Genomic DNA, 17,226 nt, shown 5'->3' on the forward strand with positions numbered 1-17,226 from the left:
ATATTTGCTTGTTAAAAAAAGGCCCTTGTTAATTCCTGAAAGCCCCACAAGAGAGAAGTGGGTAGATATTAAAAAAAAAAAAAACACTTATGTTATGGTAAAGATTACTTTTTCTCGCTGTTTCACAGAAATGTGTTCATTAAGTTCTGGACCAAGTGGATGAAATATGTAAAGCCCTTACAGCCAGATTTTGTGGATAAATTGAATGAACGACCCTGTAACATTGTTTTATTCTAGCAAACGTCATTAATTTTTTTTTTCCATTTAGTAGATGTTCTCAAGCTTTCGATTAAATCACATTACCAGAACTTGCTTAGTTGTCATAAAATTGACTTTCAAAGGTCATTCTTAAAAATACCGTTTCAGCAGTTTCAGTTCAACTTTTAAGCTAACATGTCTTTAAAGTGCTCTGCCCACCTGCCACTAGCTGGGGCTGCTGCCTGCCTCCGTTACGACTGTGCTAAAGTCTGGATGTAAACCAGTGAGCCGGAAAGTGGGACAAAGATGACATCTCCTTAAACCAGCGTGGTTTGGATGTAGCCTGTGATAGAACACAGACACTCATAGCAATATGCATTCAGCACAGACATGTGGACGATAAACTGCAAGGAGAGCAGGCTGCTGGTGCTAGCACTACTACTATTAGCCAACCAGTAGGCTTGTGATGCATGGATCGCAATTAGAACTGCAGATCAGATGATTGGATGCACTACAAGTGGGAAATAGGGTGCGCCTCCCCAAAGAGAGAGAGAGAGAGAGAGAGAGAGAGACTGTGTGCACATTTATGCATGAGGCACAGCAGCACAACTTTGATTATTTAACTCTGTGTCCTCTGTGTCCTGACAAGGTTGTGACTACAGTGTTTAATTTAGCTGTTTAATGTCCCACAATATTTTCTGCAGTGACATCACTGCACGCAGGGAGAAGAAACTGAAAGCAGCCTCTAATCATTATAATCAAGCATTAAAGAAAACACTGTGACATCAATAAAACACAAAATAAAGAAATCACCTGGAAAGCTTGCACCACTCAACACAATTTAAAAGGTAATATAGCCTACAGAAATGGGTGGAGGTGCAGGTTCGGGTCTCCACATCGCAGAAAATAATACGTTCAGGTAGATAATGTATACATGCAGATTCAGAGAGCCCATGTGCACATCACTACCGCAGATGCTGAGATCCTGCTCAGTCTGAACTACAACAACTAATACAATAGTTTAAATTTCTTTTAAATAGACAGGGATGTTAGCTGTTAGGAACATCCCTAGTGACCTCACTTCTTTTTATCTCCACAACCTCAGATTATCTGTGAATTCTCCTTTAAAGATTTGTTATCAACCGGAATGAGACACAGACAGGGGAGTGAAGAGAGGAACTGTGATGAGACAACCTCTAACAGTTTTTGGTCTTTTCATGGGATTTGTTGACAATAAATAAAAACATAGAATAAAACCAGCTTCATCCATTACTACACGTTGTATCCAGGCATCTGCACAGTAACACAATACTAAAATGTCACATCTACTCGTGCTCACTTTCACTCACTCACTCACGCCACAACAACGTTAGAAACACGGGTATCTAGGCTGGACTCGGAGGTGAGAGTGACCTCTACAAATGTAAGAAACGTCAACATTCATGAGGCGACAGTATGGATCCCCTCTCATCATTCTGATTGGTCCTCAGTGTGGGCGGGGCTACCCTCTCCCTCAGGTTCTGATAGGTCCTTGTTCAGAGACGGACTCTGACCCTGCTCCTCTTGCGGCTCCGGTTCGTCCGGCTCTGGAGTGTGGTTGGGGGGGTCATAGTCACAGGCCAGCTCTGACTCCTCAGTGTGGGAGGGGCTGCAGTCAAAAGTAAACTCCGATTGGTCCTCGGTGAACGATGGGCTTTCCTGGAGCACCGACTCCGACGATGCGTTTGTGATATCGCCGGGGCTGGTTTCAAACTGCAAATTGGATTGTTCCGAGAAGTTGACCGGGATCTCTTTGTACGCGAGATCTGGCTGGTCCTCCACGTTGGGACGGTTGGGTTCCCGTGGCAACGAGAGCCCCCTGTGGCGGATGCACAGCTTGTGTAGTTCTGTTACCTCAGATACGCTTGTGCTGTTCCCACAGTCACGGAAACTGGCCAAAGGGGGGCGCACTTTTACTCCAGTCACTGTCACCGAGCCCTCGATGGCCTTACGCAGCTGCAGACACAGAGCCGCAGCCAGCAGGAAACAAGAGAAGAGCCAGTGGAAGTAAGAAAAGAGGTAAACAAAGAGAAAAAGGAAGCATTAATGATCTTATTCAGAACACACTCACATATTAGAAGCTGTTACCAGGGTTCCTACACATTTTTCATTTCAAAATTTCAGACTTTTCAGATCATATTTAACATCTGAGTACAAATATCTAAATGCTTATTATGTAAATGGTAAATGGTTTAAAAAAAATCCAACACTCCTGAGCAGAAAGTTGCACGACGTTCCTCAAATTTCGTCAACAGATTGAATAAATAAAATTTGTTATTTGTGGTGCTATGTATATACACAATTCAAAGATATTCCTGTTTTTTTCTCTTGCAGTGGTTAATATTTTGGCTGTGCTGGCTGCCTGCTCCAAACACCATGAAAAACACTGCTGATATGGTCAATTTATTTTTAGAAATTCAGAATTTCATATTTTAGAAGACAGAATAGAGGCATTTGTCTGGAAACAGGTATTTTTCCATACTCTCTTTTCTTTTTTCTAGGAACCCTGCATTATAATGGAGGGAACGACACACACGCTCACCTCTTTGAGAGAGACCACTCCCACCAGACGTCCCATGCTGGTCACATAGGCGTGATCCAAACCCAGCAGAGAGAAGATGGTGTGGGTCTGCGGAGGAGGAGAGATGGGTCACGGCCTGCATACACACTCAGAGAGGGAGTTCATTTGCATTTTGGATCACAGTTGTGGAAATTATTATTCCAGGATCTGACAACAGGTTATTTTTGCCTTTCTGGTGGTGTGTCACATCAGGAAAACTACACCTTGAACAAACTCTCTTTGTATTGATGGTGGCTCCATCCTTTTCCTTCCCAGATGGAAGAAAAGAGACTGAGTGTCGGTGTGTAGGCTACTCCGTGTCAAGATAAATTATATGCCTTGTTAACAGCAAATAAAGTGAGCTGCACAGATGAGTGCTCGCCTGCTCATTCACTCAACTCGAAAAAACAACCTATATTTTATGTTGGCTAATGCATAAAAACAACAATGTGTCAAGTGTTCCACAAAAAGCTTCAACATAATATTTCCATGACCTTATGATATTATAATAGAACAATTCACTTAAAGCATGCCCTGTATGAGGAGCACACTTCCTCGAATATGATCAGAACAGCTGATTTCAGGCACTCGGGGTCAATGATGGTTACGAGGTGTAGCCACGTTCACTACATCATCGACGGGAGATCCCAGCAGACATCGATCTGCGGTTTCAGATAGCTGCAGCTGAACTGTGGGTCAACAAAACACCACAGCAAACATAGTTGAACTTGTCAAAGTGAGAGAAGGCAGATAATTTCAGACACGCTAGTATTTTTTTCAGGACATTATGAAACATCAACATTTGTAGCTTATATAAGAGCAGATGAAGACAGAATTTAATCCATTCACCGCGTGTCTCACGTCTTTGAGAGACTACAAAAAACACGTCACCGTCCAGACTCACAAAGTGCCGAGTATCGCCCTTCTCAGAGCCTCACTGCTTCAACATGCAGACAGATGGAAAGTTTGACAGCTCTAGTTACGGTTGCTAAGCTATGATTGGACAGTTGCTGTTTGGAGGTGGTGCTTCGCAAAGGGTTAATTCGTCAATGCAATCAATGTCATGGGTTCACACAGAGAACAAGCTGCTACTAACAAACCTCCACAAGATCATCTTAAGTGTGGGGGTATTTATTTGTTATGGCTCTCTATAAGCTCTATAAAACAGAAATGTCTTGTCAGAAATGTCTTATCACAGTAAGCAGCATATCTTCTCCAGTGAAAACACAGAAACAGCACCATCCTGTTTACTTTCTGACTGTCAGCGTCCAAGTATGATTTATTAGGATTATCAAAATGTGGAATTTCTGCACCACAACTGTTAATGTAACTTTGTAATGTAATGCAACAAAAGTTTATTACATGTATAAGATTAAATTATTGGTCTGATCCCAGCATTAGTCAAAGAATTGAAACAACATAAGTATCACGCTATAAAGTGGTATTAGCAGCATTTTTCAGAGCATTTTTTGTTAAATATAAATATCGTATGATAAGGAAAATATGCTACCATAGCTAAAATGTATATTTCATTGCACATAGTGTGTTCAGGGTTTCTTGTGAATACTGAACCTTATGTAGAGATGTTTGCTCCACCAGCTGGAAGGGGGCAGGATCAATCTTGCAGTTCTTGAAATCTACCGGCTCGTCGAGCTGCTGCTCCTCCCACTCCGCTATCTGCACCAAGAGGGACAACAAGACACTAAAATCAATAACAAAGTTTGAATTGTATAACTCAGTTTCGGTTATTTTCTGTTATGTGTGGGTCTCACCTCTGAAGGGGTCATGCAGTCCTCCACTTCAGTCGAGTCCTGAAAGACAAAATGGAGTAAGACACGGACTGTCCCTGTATACACACACACACAACGGTTCATATACACAAAGTAAGACTGTACATCAGATCTCCTTAATGTACACTATTAAATATACATAGTGTACCAGCACATACACATTACAAAGGGATCTGTAACCAAATGAATCACTTAAACCTATAGTTTCTGAGGTACAGGTGAGGAAAGGGATTGGTTTATGGGTCAAACAGTGCACCCAGTACCCAGAAACAACAAAACCAGTTACACTTTTAAGAATCAAGCATTTTAAAATAAAACACAAAACAAATTCTCAAAAAGACACAACCACACTGACACACACACACACAGAGAACATTACCAGCAGTTTAGAGTCAAAACTGATGAAACATTTGGATTAAAACTCTGATGTTGTTGAACAGACAATTAAACCTGAACCACTTATTAAACCTTTATCACTTTCTCTCACACACACTTTCTCTCGCTCTCTCTGCAAAGCCACTCTAATGCTTTGGTTGGTGCACCACAAATATTTTGGTCCAGCACTCACTACGTGTGTGTCGCAAGGCAACGGTTACTAAGCAACAGTCTCTAGGCGGCAGACAATCTTACCGCCATGGAGATCCTCACTCGTTTGGGCTTGGGCTTTCTTTTTTCAGGAGGAGCCGGCCCAGCCGGGCTCTTCCAGTCGGGGAGAGAAGGCATCAACACAGCACAACATTAACACAGGATCAGCGAAACTGGACAGTTTTACCCCCTTACATGGAGTCACGGCAACATTGGATCCCAGTCTGACTTCTACAGGGAGAAGTCCCCGTGATGTGAGCACAATGTTGCTGAAAGGGTATAATTACTACACCACAGATGAAGGTGAGGGCACAAGAGAAACCCAATGTTAATACAACATTGGATGGTAGATACACGGCCAGAATAAAGGTTTTTGAACACATTATATTTTAGCATCTTTGTTAAGCAATTTGAGCTCCTAAGTTTTCCCTTAAACATCCCTTTAATTAGCTTTAGGGATTGAAAAAAAAATCATCTTATTCCATACTGTTTGAAAGCATCATTTACTATTAAATCAGCTTATTCCAGCTCTTCATTGAAGCTGCTGTGTATCAGCGGCTCTTAGAGCCTTGTTTTTGGTCTCCAGTGATGGATTTCCATAAAATTTTGTTCAAACATTCATGTCCCTTCTCAGGATGAATCATAATGACTTTGATGATTTTTGACTTTTCATCTAATACCTGGAGTTGCCACAATACAAATATGTCAACACAATATTAGTATGAAAAACAACTCTCACACCTCTTTCGATATCATGGCAAAAGTTAAATAAAAGGCAGAGCCACACTAAACACAATATTTTTTTCCTTTTTTAAAATTAACAACCTACACACATAGTAAAAAGTCACTGATTTTGCTGCAAGCCAAACTTGAACTTGAACTTTTAACTTGAACTTGAACTGAGGTCTTGAATGAACACCTAGCTTTGCTGATTGTAATACTATAAATTACAAGATGCTGTATTGTTTTAAAGGTATTGAAGTCGGTACTTTTGACAACGATCACCAGGCCAAAAAAATTTTTCCAGTACTTTGGGCAATGTTTAAATACCTGGCAAATGTTAACATGCTAACACACTAAACTAAGATGGTGAAAATGATGAACATTATACCTGCTAAACATCAGCATGTTATCTTTGTTACTGGGTGTGTTCCAGTACCCACACTACTGTCATATTTAATATGCCAGAAAAAGATTTAGAATGGCCCGATATATAGTACTGTCAAATGCAGAATACCAAAATTTAATCTTAAAACCTTGTTGTTAATGAAAAAATAAATCACCCTGTATCCTTTTGCTAGAACTGATGATTGACTCAGTATTGTTAAGGATCAATAAAATTTGCAGGACAAGAAGGGTTTAAAGGGCGGATCCATTATTTATTTATTTTTTTTTCTTTTAGGTTTTTACATCATTCTGTAGCTTCCCATTAGTGTCCCTTATGTATTTAAATCCAAACAATTGAATTCTGGTCGAAGTATGTATATTTTAACGTCAAAATGCAAATTTTCCCAAGCACTTTTCAGAACGTATTCCCGTGTGACCTGATGTAGGTTTCTGCATGATGACATCACTGCTTCTTGCTAAAGGCTGATTGGGAGTTTCCATTTAAAACACAGATAGATTCGCTCTTTAAAAAAGTTTTGGCTTGCAGAGGAAGTTTGAGAACAATAAGCTATATGATATTTATACTGAGTAAGATATTTAAACCAAAGCCTCCATGTTTTTATGACTGCATCAATTCATCAAATTGAAATATGTTTCTACATAATTTCCCAAAATTGATTCTGACGTTTGGTATCTTTTCAAACATTGGAATCTCCATTGGAGTTAGAATAAAGTTCTGTGTGTTTGAACAATGTCTGTCTGCACAGCGTGAGCTTCTGACTGACCCACCAGTGCGTCAGCAGAGTTTAAGAGGTTAAAGATAGACAAAACATCGCAACCACACTGCATGACACCATCATGCGTTACGTAAAATGTAACCAAGAACGCTAAAATGTAGGATGTTCAAAAAGCGTTTGACTGGCAGTGAATGTGTAGTGAGGGGGCAATGACTCACAGAAGTTTTGAAACAAAAATCCACGACCACAGCATGAGATCACACAGGAAAACCCTGCTGCCTGCCTGCCTGTGGGTGGATCCTGCCTGTCAGCAGGAGCAGGAGGAGGTGGACTCAGAGAGAGCACACACACCCACGCATACGATACGCGTCACATTCATACTGTACAGTACACTTGCACCCACACATACATTATATCCTTCTCTGTTTCTCACCTCCAGCAGCTCCTTGTCTTGGTCTGCACAGGAGAGGGTCTGAGAGCCTCAGGGAGAAAGAAAAAGTCAATTTCTATTCAATTTGGATTTGAAATGACTTTTTTTTCAATCAGTTTGTTCTCAGTGTCCCACCTCAGTGTTCCTCTGTCTGTGTCAGGGTTCCTTCACATTTTCCGTTTCAAAATTTCATACTTTTCCAAACATCATGGTAGCGTTTCAGGCCATATTTGACATCTAACTTTCTTTTCCCATTTGGAATCCTTAGCCAACCAGGCTTTATAATTGGGATTGTTAAGCCAGTCCTTGTAAAACTTTTACCCATTGTATCTGGTGCAATATTCCACTGTCAAACATCTCTGCCCGAGAGGAACTAAACAAACCGATGCTACTTATAAAAATATTGTTTCCCCTTGACATAATGAATAAAAAGTAAAGATACAAACACATCCTAACAGATACCTTGGTCAGGGGTACTGACTGACCTCGCATGCATGTTTTGGTGGGACTGAAACAGAATGCAAACACATGACCTTTTCACTGTGAGGCGAAAATGCTGCTCACTGCCTGTTTAATAAATGCAAACCAAAAATGAGTTGGAAAAAAATGTAAATAATCTTCACAGCGTCTGTGCAGCCTTGTTCATTCATAGTGTCCATGGAAACAACGAGGAAAGCAGTGAAAAACATTTGGTTTCCTTATGCATTGTGTGTTTCTTTTCTGATCTACTAACTACATCTCTGCATAACTAATAAGGAGGGCTTTCTTCAGGGATTTGGAGCAGCCAGCCAGTGGTGAAAAAGTGGCCAGTAGAGGAATGCAGATGCATCCTCTTCTAGGGAAAAGTTTGGCCATAAAAGCCCAAATTTGGTGACCTCTGGCACTCTTCCATCATATGCTCTGATCTTAATTATTGCATATTTGAATGAGTTTTCCTTCCCAATTGTAAACATGTAGTGAATTATTGTAAAGGAGAATTAAGCTCCTTCTTGCCCACACAGTCTCTAAATACCTATCAATATTTAAAACCACACCTATCCCCGACTGATCAGAACTTTTGTGTTTGCAGTGCATCTTAGAGATGGTTCTGCTGTGAAAAGCTCGATATAAATAAAAAAGACAGAAAAACACTCTGCTTGCTTTAGAAATTCTGAGTTATATATTTTAGAAAACAGAATAAGGGCAGTAGTCTGGAAACACAAACACTTTTCCAACCCATCTTTCCTTTTTTTCCATTCTTATCCAGAACTGGACATAACAAAAATCAAACTCCGGACTCTTCCTTACTGTGTAGAAACCCTGCTGTATGTGTGATTGTGTGTGTGTGCTGGGGTGTAAAGTACATACTATTTGGCGTCTCTGTGTCACTGATGGCGGACACAGTTTTCAAGGCAGATTTCAGAGGAAGCTGAACGTTGGAAACCACCGGGCTGAAGGAGGAAGACTCCTCTGTGGAGATCTACATGGAAAATATATTAACAGAGGAAGCCAGACACAAGCGCACATGCACACATACACAGACACACAAAGCAGAAGACACAGAGAAGACAAATACGAGCACATGCATATAAACAAACAGGACAGCACAGGTAATGGCACAGACGACAGAGACACAGAAAACATGTGTTAATGTAAATATAGAGATAAATCACATTCATACAGTTTGAAACACTTACCACGACAGATGTTCAAAACCTCCATCTGTGCCTTTACCTACTGCTACATGCTTCACACATGCTGTGTCTGATCCACTCTTACTCTACTACTACAACTACCCAACCCAAGCCAGACTTCGCCCCTGCCCAGCCCTGGCGCCCCCGGACGCCTCACACCTGTTGGGTGCTCACCAGGAAGCGGACCGCTTGGCGAGCGTTGGTGTTGGTCGAGGCGTTGACGTGGGTGTGGGCGCAGGGGGAGCTGGGCGTGCTGTCAGTGGTCAGGCTGGGCAGGTGGTCCTGGGTGCCGTTGTCCTGGGCCAGCTGGCGGAGGTACTCCAGCCTCCGCTGGCGGCCCAGCTGAAGAGAGAGCAGAGACTGGAGCTGCAGACGCTCGATGGAGCCCAGCAGGATCATGGAGTCTGAAGGAGGACAGAGAAGGAAATACAGGACAGGAAATGTGTGAGGGAGTGAGATAAAGGTGGAAATGCTGGTAACAAGTCGATGTCAAAAGATGTTTAAACACTGGGGATGCAATTCTTCCAGACCTGACGGGGGCAGCATATACACACAAGTGCTCTAGTCTGTCGTTTAATGCAAAAGGAAGAAGAACGCCTATCAGCTCAACAGCTCTGCCTCAGTTTATTGAAAAGATAAGAGAAAAGAGGCGTGTATGGAAGTACTTTGTGTTCAAGGTGGATCAACGTGGATTCATGAGAAATTCACAACAAACAGTACACAGACAGTGCCATCAAACTTTTCAGACAAAAGGAGGAAACTCTTCAAACTTAGTGAAGTTCATTTTAACGTTACATTTACAACACATCCAAAGTGTTGTCCGTGTTACCCTCATCCTTAAATATATGTTACCACTATTTTGTTCGAGACAGACGGCATCGCTGTGTTGCCAGTTGTGTTCTATGACTTTTGCAACAGCTGCTGTGTGTAGGATGCGCTACAATCCTGACTCCTGTGGATTGTATGGAGAGGGCAGGGACTATTTGCATATTCATGAATCCTTGAATACTACATCAAGGCAAAGTGTAGAGCTATATGTAAGCAATTTTAACAAGGTATTTGAACTCTTTTTGCAATAATGCAAAAAAAACATATTAGACACAATTTATTACTTCTTGCAGAGCATTTTATATTGTTTAAAACATGACTGGAGGTGGACTATAAATAAATTCTGGACTAATGATCTGTAACCATGTCAGTAAATTTAAGTTCTGCTGCAGTCTGAGTGAGCACTCAAAGTTCAGCAGCAGAAATCACTTTTGCACTCCATGTTTTGATTCAACTGTTTGATCATTTTGAAGGATGTGGTGCAAATAAAGGTGTTTCTAGTATTTAAAATAAATGCGGTGGTGGTGTAAAAAGGATCAGTCTTCATTAAGGTAGAATTCATTGCAGGATTGTTGTATTAGACTACATTTTTAGCTACTGTAGGTGGACCCAATGAACTGGCAACTGAGTGCACTGTGGGTTTAAAATCATAATTTTCCTTCTAATAGTTCTTTTAAATAATAAGTGGTGAAGTCATTTCATCTGATTGCAGCACAATGAAACAGTTGAATCCTTCCAAACTGTCAAGCACCACATCAGGTGCAGTTCCTAAATAATAATTTTCCCAATTAGACTATTTTATTTCAACTGCCTCTGTTTTGACAAAAAGTAACTTTTGATAATGTTTAGCTTGTTTTCCTTTAAAAATGGGATTTGTAGAAAAAAAACAGAAACAAAGAAAACAAAGTGTCATTTTTGTTTCCGTATTGAAACACAGGTATTAAATCAACACCAGCATCAAAACATTTTAAACAACACCAGCTCTAGTCCAGGAATATTTCAGAATTGCTGTACTATCATCGAGTTGAACCTTAAGACTTGTTAAGATGGATTCTTCTTCTTCATACCTCGAGATTCTACCAGGGCGAGTGTTTTTAGCTGACCGGTCAGCAGCATCTCCTGCAGGTCTCGATAGGAAGAGTTCAGAGTGATGAAGCGCACATCCCTGACCATGATGTCCTCCACACGGATATTATACTTCCTAAACCACAGCAAAGGGGGATACGAAGATAGAGGTTAAGTGGGAGCAGGGAGATGAGGAAACAAGAAGATGGAGAAGGGAGATTAAAAAGAGGCAAAAATTGAAAACAAATGAGGGCTGAATCACAAAAAAATGAAGAAACAACATCACCACCCTGAGCATTCATTAAAAACAAATGGGGAAAGCGATCACTGCACAGAAAGACTCACTCGTGATGGCCCATGCCCAGTTCAGGCAGATAAGGAAGTTTCTTGATTCGGATGATGGAGTCATACAGTGATGGTTGTAGCGACTGGGCCACAGCGTTGGCCAGGATCACAGCGATCATCACAGGCAGGATGTGGGAGATCTGACCAGTCAGCTCAAACACTATGACCGCCGTGGATACAGTGTGGGTGACTGCTCCAGACAACGCTGCAGCACCTGTGTGGGAGGGAGGAGGATTAAAGAAAAATCATTTCTCTGTCTGGTCTCTTTAAAGCCGTTCACTTACAGCTAATAGAGGAGGATTTAGTGTGTGATCAGGCATTAACGGGAATTAAAAATGAGACTTTTCAATATGCGCAAACTATCTGTGTGTTATTAACCTCCTCAACTCTGCGCTCATGTCTGCAGCCAACATTACTTTATTTCAAAGGCTTTAGCGGGCAGGAAGTGGTACCACATGAAGCAAGACCGCAGGAATACATTAGTACCAGCCATGTCATCCTAGTTTGTCAGGAAGGGGGACTAAATGTTTAAATTTTGGCAAGGAAAAAAACTGGCATGGACATTTTCAAAGGGGTCCCTTCACCTCTAACCTCAATATATCTGAAGGAAACTGGGTTTCCACTTCACAGACAGCACCACTTAATATTAATCCCCTGAACTTTGGGGCAAAAAACAATGAAGCTTTTTGCATGTAGCATTAATGTGATTTTTATTTTTTTTTTCGTCTATTCTGTCTTTAGAGTTTTCAGCATTAGACAGAACATTATGAGCAGCAATAAAACCCATCATTAAACAATACAACAGAGTACAACAGAAACAGCTGTCAGGGGCAGTAAAGACACATATACATAATGTTTCTCAGTTATTCCATAACTTAACAATCTAGTTACTTGTCGGCATCTTGTTTTATGTAAATGATCCACTTTCCCAGTTTTTTAATTTCTAGTCAGTATGTCAGTGTTTCCACTGAACAGATATCCCGGACAGCGTTCTCTCCCTGGAGGCTCTGCTTTATAACAGTTTTTTTGTTTTAGCTTGTTGGTGGATGTAAGCAGGATTTTTGCCAGATATCTCTCCCTCCTTTGTACGCCACCCTCAATGTTCCTTTTGTACATCACAGCACAGTTGTTTGGAAAAGCATATCCCATAATATAATTTAGAGTTGCCTTTACATTATTCTAGTGAGGCTTTAGTTCAGTGCAGCTCCAGAAAACGTGGGTGTGGTTGGCATCCAGGTTGCTGTAGAGCCTCCAACATAGTTACTGGGTCTACAGCTGCCCACATTTGATCTGAGGTGTAATCAAAAACCTAGTGAGGGTCTTCCAACCAAACTCTCATATTTGTGAGTTCAGAGTACTACAGGTTTTATGCCATTCTTTGTCTAAAATTTCCATATTTAGCTCTGATTCCCATTTGTTGTTTTTCTATTTGAATATTTCTGCATAATGGGGTCCCTAAACAGTATTGGACTTGCATAATTTGGGTCTGACCAGAAAGTTGAAACTCTTGTGAATTTAATGAGTGCTGAATTATATTCATGTGTGAGGATGTTAGTGCTCATAATAGCCATTTCGTTAGTAGTGAGACCATTATTTTGAGACCTGAAGCATTCAGAGGATGTATGGGTCTCCCTGCTGTACTGACAATAAGCAATTGTGAGACATTACCAGAACAGAAATGTTCGCCATCCAATCACCAAGAAATACAATTCTTACAGAAATCTCCAAACTTCGAAGGTTTCTGATGCCAAATCACAGCATGATTTTTTTTTCTGTAGTGTTCCTAAAGGTCTTGGTGTCTTAATGTGGCATTTTGCAGGGATTTTTATTAATTCTTGAGTGGTTAAAAATTGATAAATTTTTCACCAAATCTGTACGATAAATGGTATCAATCCAAAAATTACTGCGACAACTTATGAGACGTGATAGAGCATGGGAATGGTCATCATATACTTAAACTCTAAACACTCTTTAAAACCTTAAAAACATTAAAAATTCAAACAGGCACCTAAAGAAAACACAGTGTGTATTATAGATTGATGACTTAGAAAAACTTGACCAAGTGCTGAACTGCATCTTAAATTTATCTTCAGATTCCCAGCTTTCACATCATGTATACCACTTCTGCGTGGCATATATTGTTTACCTCCTATCTCCTCCTAGATAGCCCCTGCGTTCTCCTAAAAAAGACAAAAATGGGTCTATGGTAGGGAGGGAGGGAGTGAAAGAGGGAGTTTACTGCAAGACAGCAAATCCAAACAAGCGTTTCTGCAGGATGTCATTCTAATTCATTACATTTAACGCCATCCTGTCACACTAACCAGTGAGTCATAACCGTGGCAATTTTGTATTGAACAATTTTCTTTTTTACTTCCAATTTTCATCAGTCACGTTCTTTAAGCTGGTGTGAGGTGATAAAAATGGCTGCGGCTTTGCAGCAGTGTCAGTTTCAATCACACAGAAGAGGAAAAGTGAAAAGTGGCCTGAAAATTGGTTATCAAGGCAGGTTCGATACAAAATGGTGAATTTAAGTCCAGTGAGTAAAAAAAGACAGATTTAGATCAACTCACCAACTACGGCATATCCGCCAGGAACTATGGGATACACGCTGCCGTCAGCATGTATGCCATCAGGAAACATTGCCGCCATGATCTCTCCAACAAGTCTGCCAAACGCTGCACCTGTTGGTCAACACAGATAGAGCAAGAAGTTGTCTTAAGGGGCTCCAACCACTGCAGGAGGAACTTAGAAACACAGCAGATTTTATTCACCTATGAGAAAAACTGGCATGAAGGCCCCGCAGGGAACCGGCATGGTGGTCGCCACAGCAGACATCCAGAACTGAAACAGAGAAATCACAACGAATCATTAAAAGGCATCAAAGCCCACACATTTTATAGACATACTGTTTGTCAAAGGCCTACCTTCATGATGATGAAGAGGATGAGTGTGATGAAGACGTTGACCTGGGGGTGTTTCCAGGCGTGGTGGTGGCTGATGTAGTCAAACTCCTCTGCCACGCCCTGACGGCACCAGGTGCGGTTGTCGAACAGCGCAACAAGAGACTCGTGCTGCGTCAGCTGACAAGTCGAGAAAAAAGTTACTTGAATTTCTGTTTCCTATTACGGAACACACAGACCAGCAGAGTAGGAAGACACAATGATCATATCAAGATCAGCAGCAAAGGCTCCATCTACTGGAAATGCTGCATTTAACACTACTAGCTGATATATTTTATTATTATATTGTTGTAGCTTTTCAACATGGAAAAAATGAATAAATAACTACAGGAGACATTCAGTGTTGGATTTGTCATGGATTTATTTTACCACATCTCCAAGAAGAAACAGCACTTTAAGGCTGAAAGAGAAATGATTGCACAAGTTGTAAAGGTACAATGCTAGTGTTAGCATTAGCTCAACGTCTATTTACAGTACTTTTTAGCAGGTGGGAAACAACAGACGAGAACTGTCTTGGTTTTGAGAAGCTGCAGCCACACACTGCAACCTGAACTGTATATTTACTGCCAGTTCGACAACTTAGCGTTAAGTTTAAGATTCTGCTTTGCTATGAGCAGCATCGTCACCTCACCTGTCCTATTCCCCAAAGGAGCTACACTTCACTAATGACAGTATGATTCAATACTGTCATAATTTATATTCTTCACTTCCTAAAGCAAATGGAAAAAAAAAATCTGCAATCAGGGTGAGATCATTTAAACTGCTTTGCAATACTTGCTTCACTTGTTTCAAATGTTTTTGTAGAAACAAGTGTAACTATCTTGATGGCAGTTTAGCAACTTGTCTTTTTCTGTTTTGTGTCAGGATTTTTCCATGAATGTGCATCATTGTGTGGAAACAAAGAAAACAGAGATGTTTCTTTGTAGTTTTGAGAGTCTGAGAGGCTCAAAATGAAACCAAACAGCTTGTTATGCAGGCAAAAACTGTGTGCTCTGCATCTCTGTCTAAAAAAAAAGCCCTCAAACTACGTTTCACTTTGTTGTGTCAGTTGTTAAACTTTTCCAAAGGCAATATGCACTTCATCCGAACCAGAGGCTTACTTCTTTGTTTTATATTTGTACAGTTATTGCAATAGTGCATCTTGCAAGTTTTTATTGTGAAACTCTTAACATTGGCATGGATATAAAACCCAATAAAGATCTGTTGTCTGTTAGTTGCATGTTTGAAAAATGAAGAAAAACATGCTCTTTGGCTGTCACTCTGCAGAGAACACCGTCTTTAAAGTAATCCATGTCAAGAAACAAGTGCACTATTGAACGGTTTATCTTGTCAAACAAGAGGAGCACAAACTGACCCACAACCTGACATCAACTCTCACTTCATTTAAAATCACCATCAATCATCCAGCAGCAGTCAAGGCATGCTTTCATACTTGTCAGACGAGTGTGAAAGCATTTTCTCACCTGTCCAGCCATGAACTGCCCGAAGCCCGGAGGGAACGTGAGCGTGGAGACCAGCAGGGTGACGAGAGCGGGATACACCAGACGCCTGACAGGAAGAGAGGGACTGTGGGGTCATTAATGGGTGTGCCTGTCATACTGTATGTGCATACTTCATTTCTGGGTGGTGAGGAGGGAAGAACTATAAATAGCTCCCTGTGATGTGTGAAACTGACCCAATTCATGCAAAGACTTTACCTAGATTTCCCAGTACTACATTAACACTGTGACATAAGACACCATGATGTTAAATACAAGTTTAGGGGCACATGAGCAGCATTTTGATCTGTCTTGGGTTTATTTACAGCTTGAATGTTTAAAATATATGCAACTTCAATATTTATTGGGATTTCAAAGAAATTATTCAACATTTTGAGGAATCTTCTTTTTCATTTTCTTGCCTAGAGTTAGACGAAAAGATCGATACCACTTTCAATATTTGTCTGTTAAATGTAAAGCTATAGCCAGCAGCAGCCAGTTAGCTTGGCTTAGGATAAAGACTGGAAACACGAGAAAACAGCCAGTCTGACTCTGTCCAAAGGTGATAAAATCCATCTCCCAACACCTCTAAATGTCACTAATTAACACATTATATCTTGTTTGGTTTATTCTTACACAAAACAGAGTGCAACAATGACAAGTTGTGCTTTAAGGGGGTTATATGAGGCTAAAGAAGCCTGGCATTGCCAAAATGATTCACAAATTACATGTGAATTTACATGCAAACCTCTCATTTCATTTTCAAAAGGTGTTATCAATGAGCACAGGCAAAAATGTCTCTGGATGCAATCAGATAGACCCACGACTAATGAGAGCAGCGAAACATTTGATGTAGGATAGTTGGTAAATTAAACTTACCAAATCTGGTCAGAAATCATGATCATGTCATAACTGACCTTGTTTGCAGTTCGAGGCATCTTGTCAACAGTTGCACTGATGTCTCTTTTATAACGGTGGCTCATGCAGGGAAATGCTGTTTGGGCTGTAGGGGAGTTCTTGCTGTAATACCGTGAGCGACCACTGGGGAAATTTGGAAGCAGGACTGAGCAGCAACCCTGTATCCAGGTTGTCTGTTATACAACCACGGTCAAACCTGCCCCATATTTTGTAAATGGTTGTGGTTGTTGCGATTGGACCAAGCAGATCCAAGACAAGCCACTTGAATGCCAGACAATATTATTATTGATTTAAAAAATTTTTGATGAAGATTTGACCCACCCTATTCTGCCTCTGATTGGCTAACTCTGATATTCTTATCCTAATGTTACCCAACAAAAGCAGCGAGTAGTAGTTGTTGATTTGTTGTTAAACTTAAGTTCTTTTTTAAATTTAATTCAAAAGATATATCATGTTAATTTATGTTAGCAGGCTGTTTTTTTGTTTTTTTTTCAGGCTAGCAGTAGTTTCCTG

The 17,226-nt window shown here is 40.6% G+C and overlaps 1 protein-coding gene across 1 annotated transcript in view; it reads right to left on the bottom strand.

The window, feature by feature from the left end:
* Nucleotides 1-1,416: 1,416 nt before the first annotated feature.
* Nucleotides 1,417-17,226, bottom strand: part of clcn2a (chloride channel, voltage-sensitive 2a) — a 38,347-nt gene continuing 22,537 nt past the window's right edge. Inside the window, 13 exon segments of the mRNA XM_084733123.1 lie at nucleotides 1,417-2,193; nucleotides 2,780-2,866; nucleotides 4,370-4,474; nucleotides 4,570-4,608; nucleotides 7,450-7,496; nucleotides 8,794-8,905; nucleotides 9,294-9,523; nucleotides 11,015-11,148; nucleotides 11,358-11,571; nucleotides 13,928-14,038; nucleotides 14,129-14,198; nucleotides 14,282-14,437; nucleotides 15,781-15,883. Coding sequence (XP_084589249.1) covers nucleotides 1,669-2,193; nucleotides 2,780-2,866; nucleotides 4,370-4,474; nucleotides 4,570-4,608; nucleotides 7,450-7,496; nucleotides 8,794-8,905; nucleotides 9,294-9,523; nucleotides 11,015-11,148; nucleotides 11,358-11,571; nucleotides 13,928-14,038; nucleotides 14,129-14,198; nucleotides 14,282-14,437; nucleotides 15,781-15,883 — 1,933 coding nt within the window. The 3' untranslated portion in view covers nucleotides 1,417-1,668.

This window comes from Lutjanus erythropterus, chromosome 12 (genome assembly GCF_056507025.1).
Source record: "Lutjanus erythropterus isolate fLutEry1 chromosome 12, fLutEry1.hap2, whole genome shotgun sequence".
Classification (NCBI taxonomy): domain Eukaryota; kingdom Metazoa; phylum Chordata; class Actinopteri; order Lutjaniformes; family Lutjanidae; genus Lutjanus; species Lutjanus erythropterus.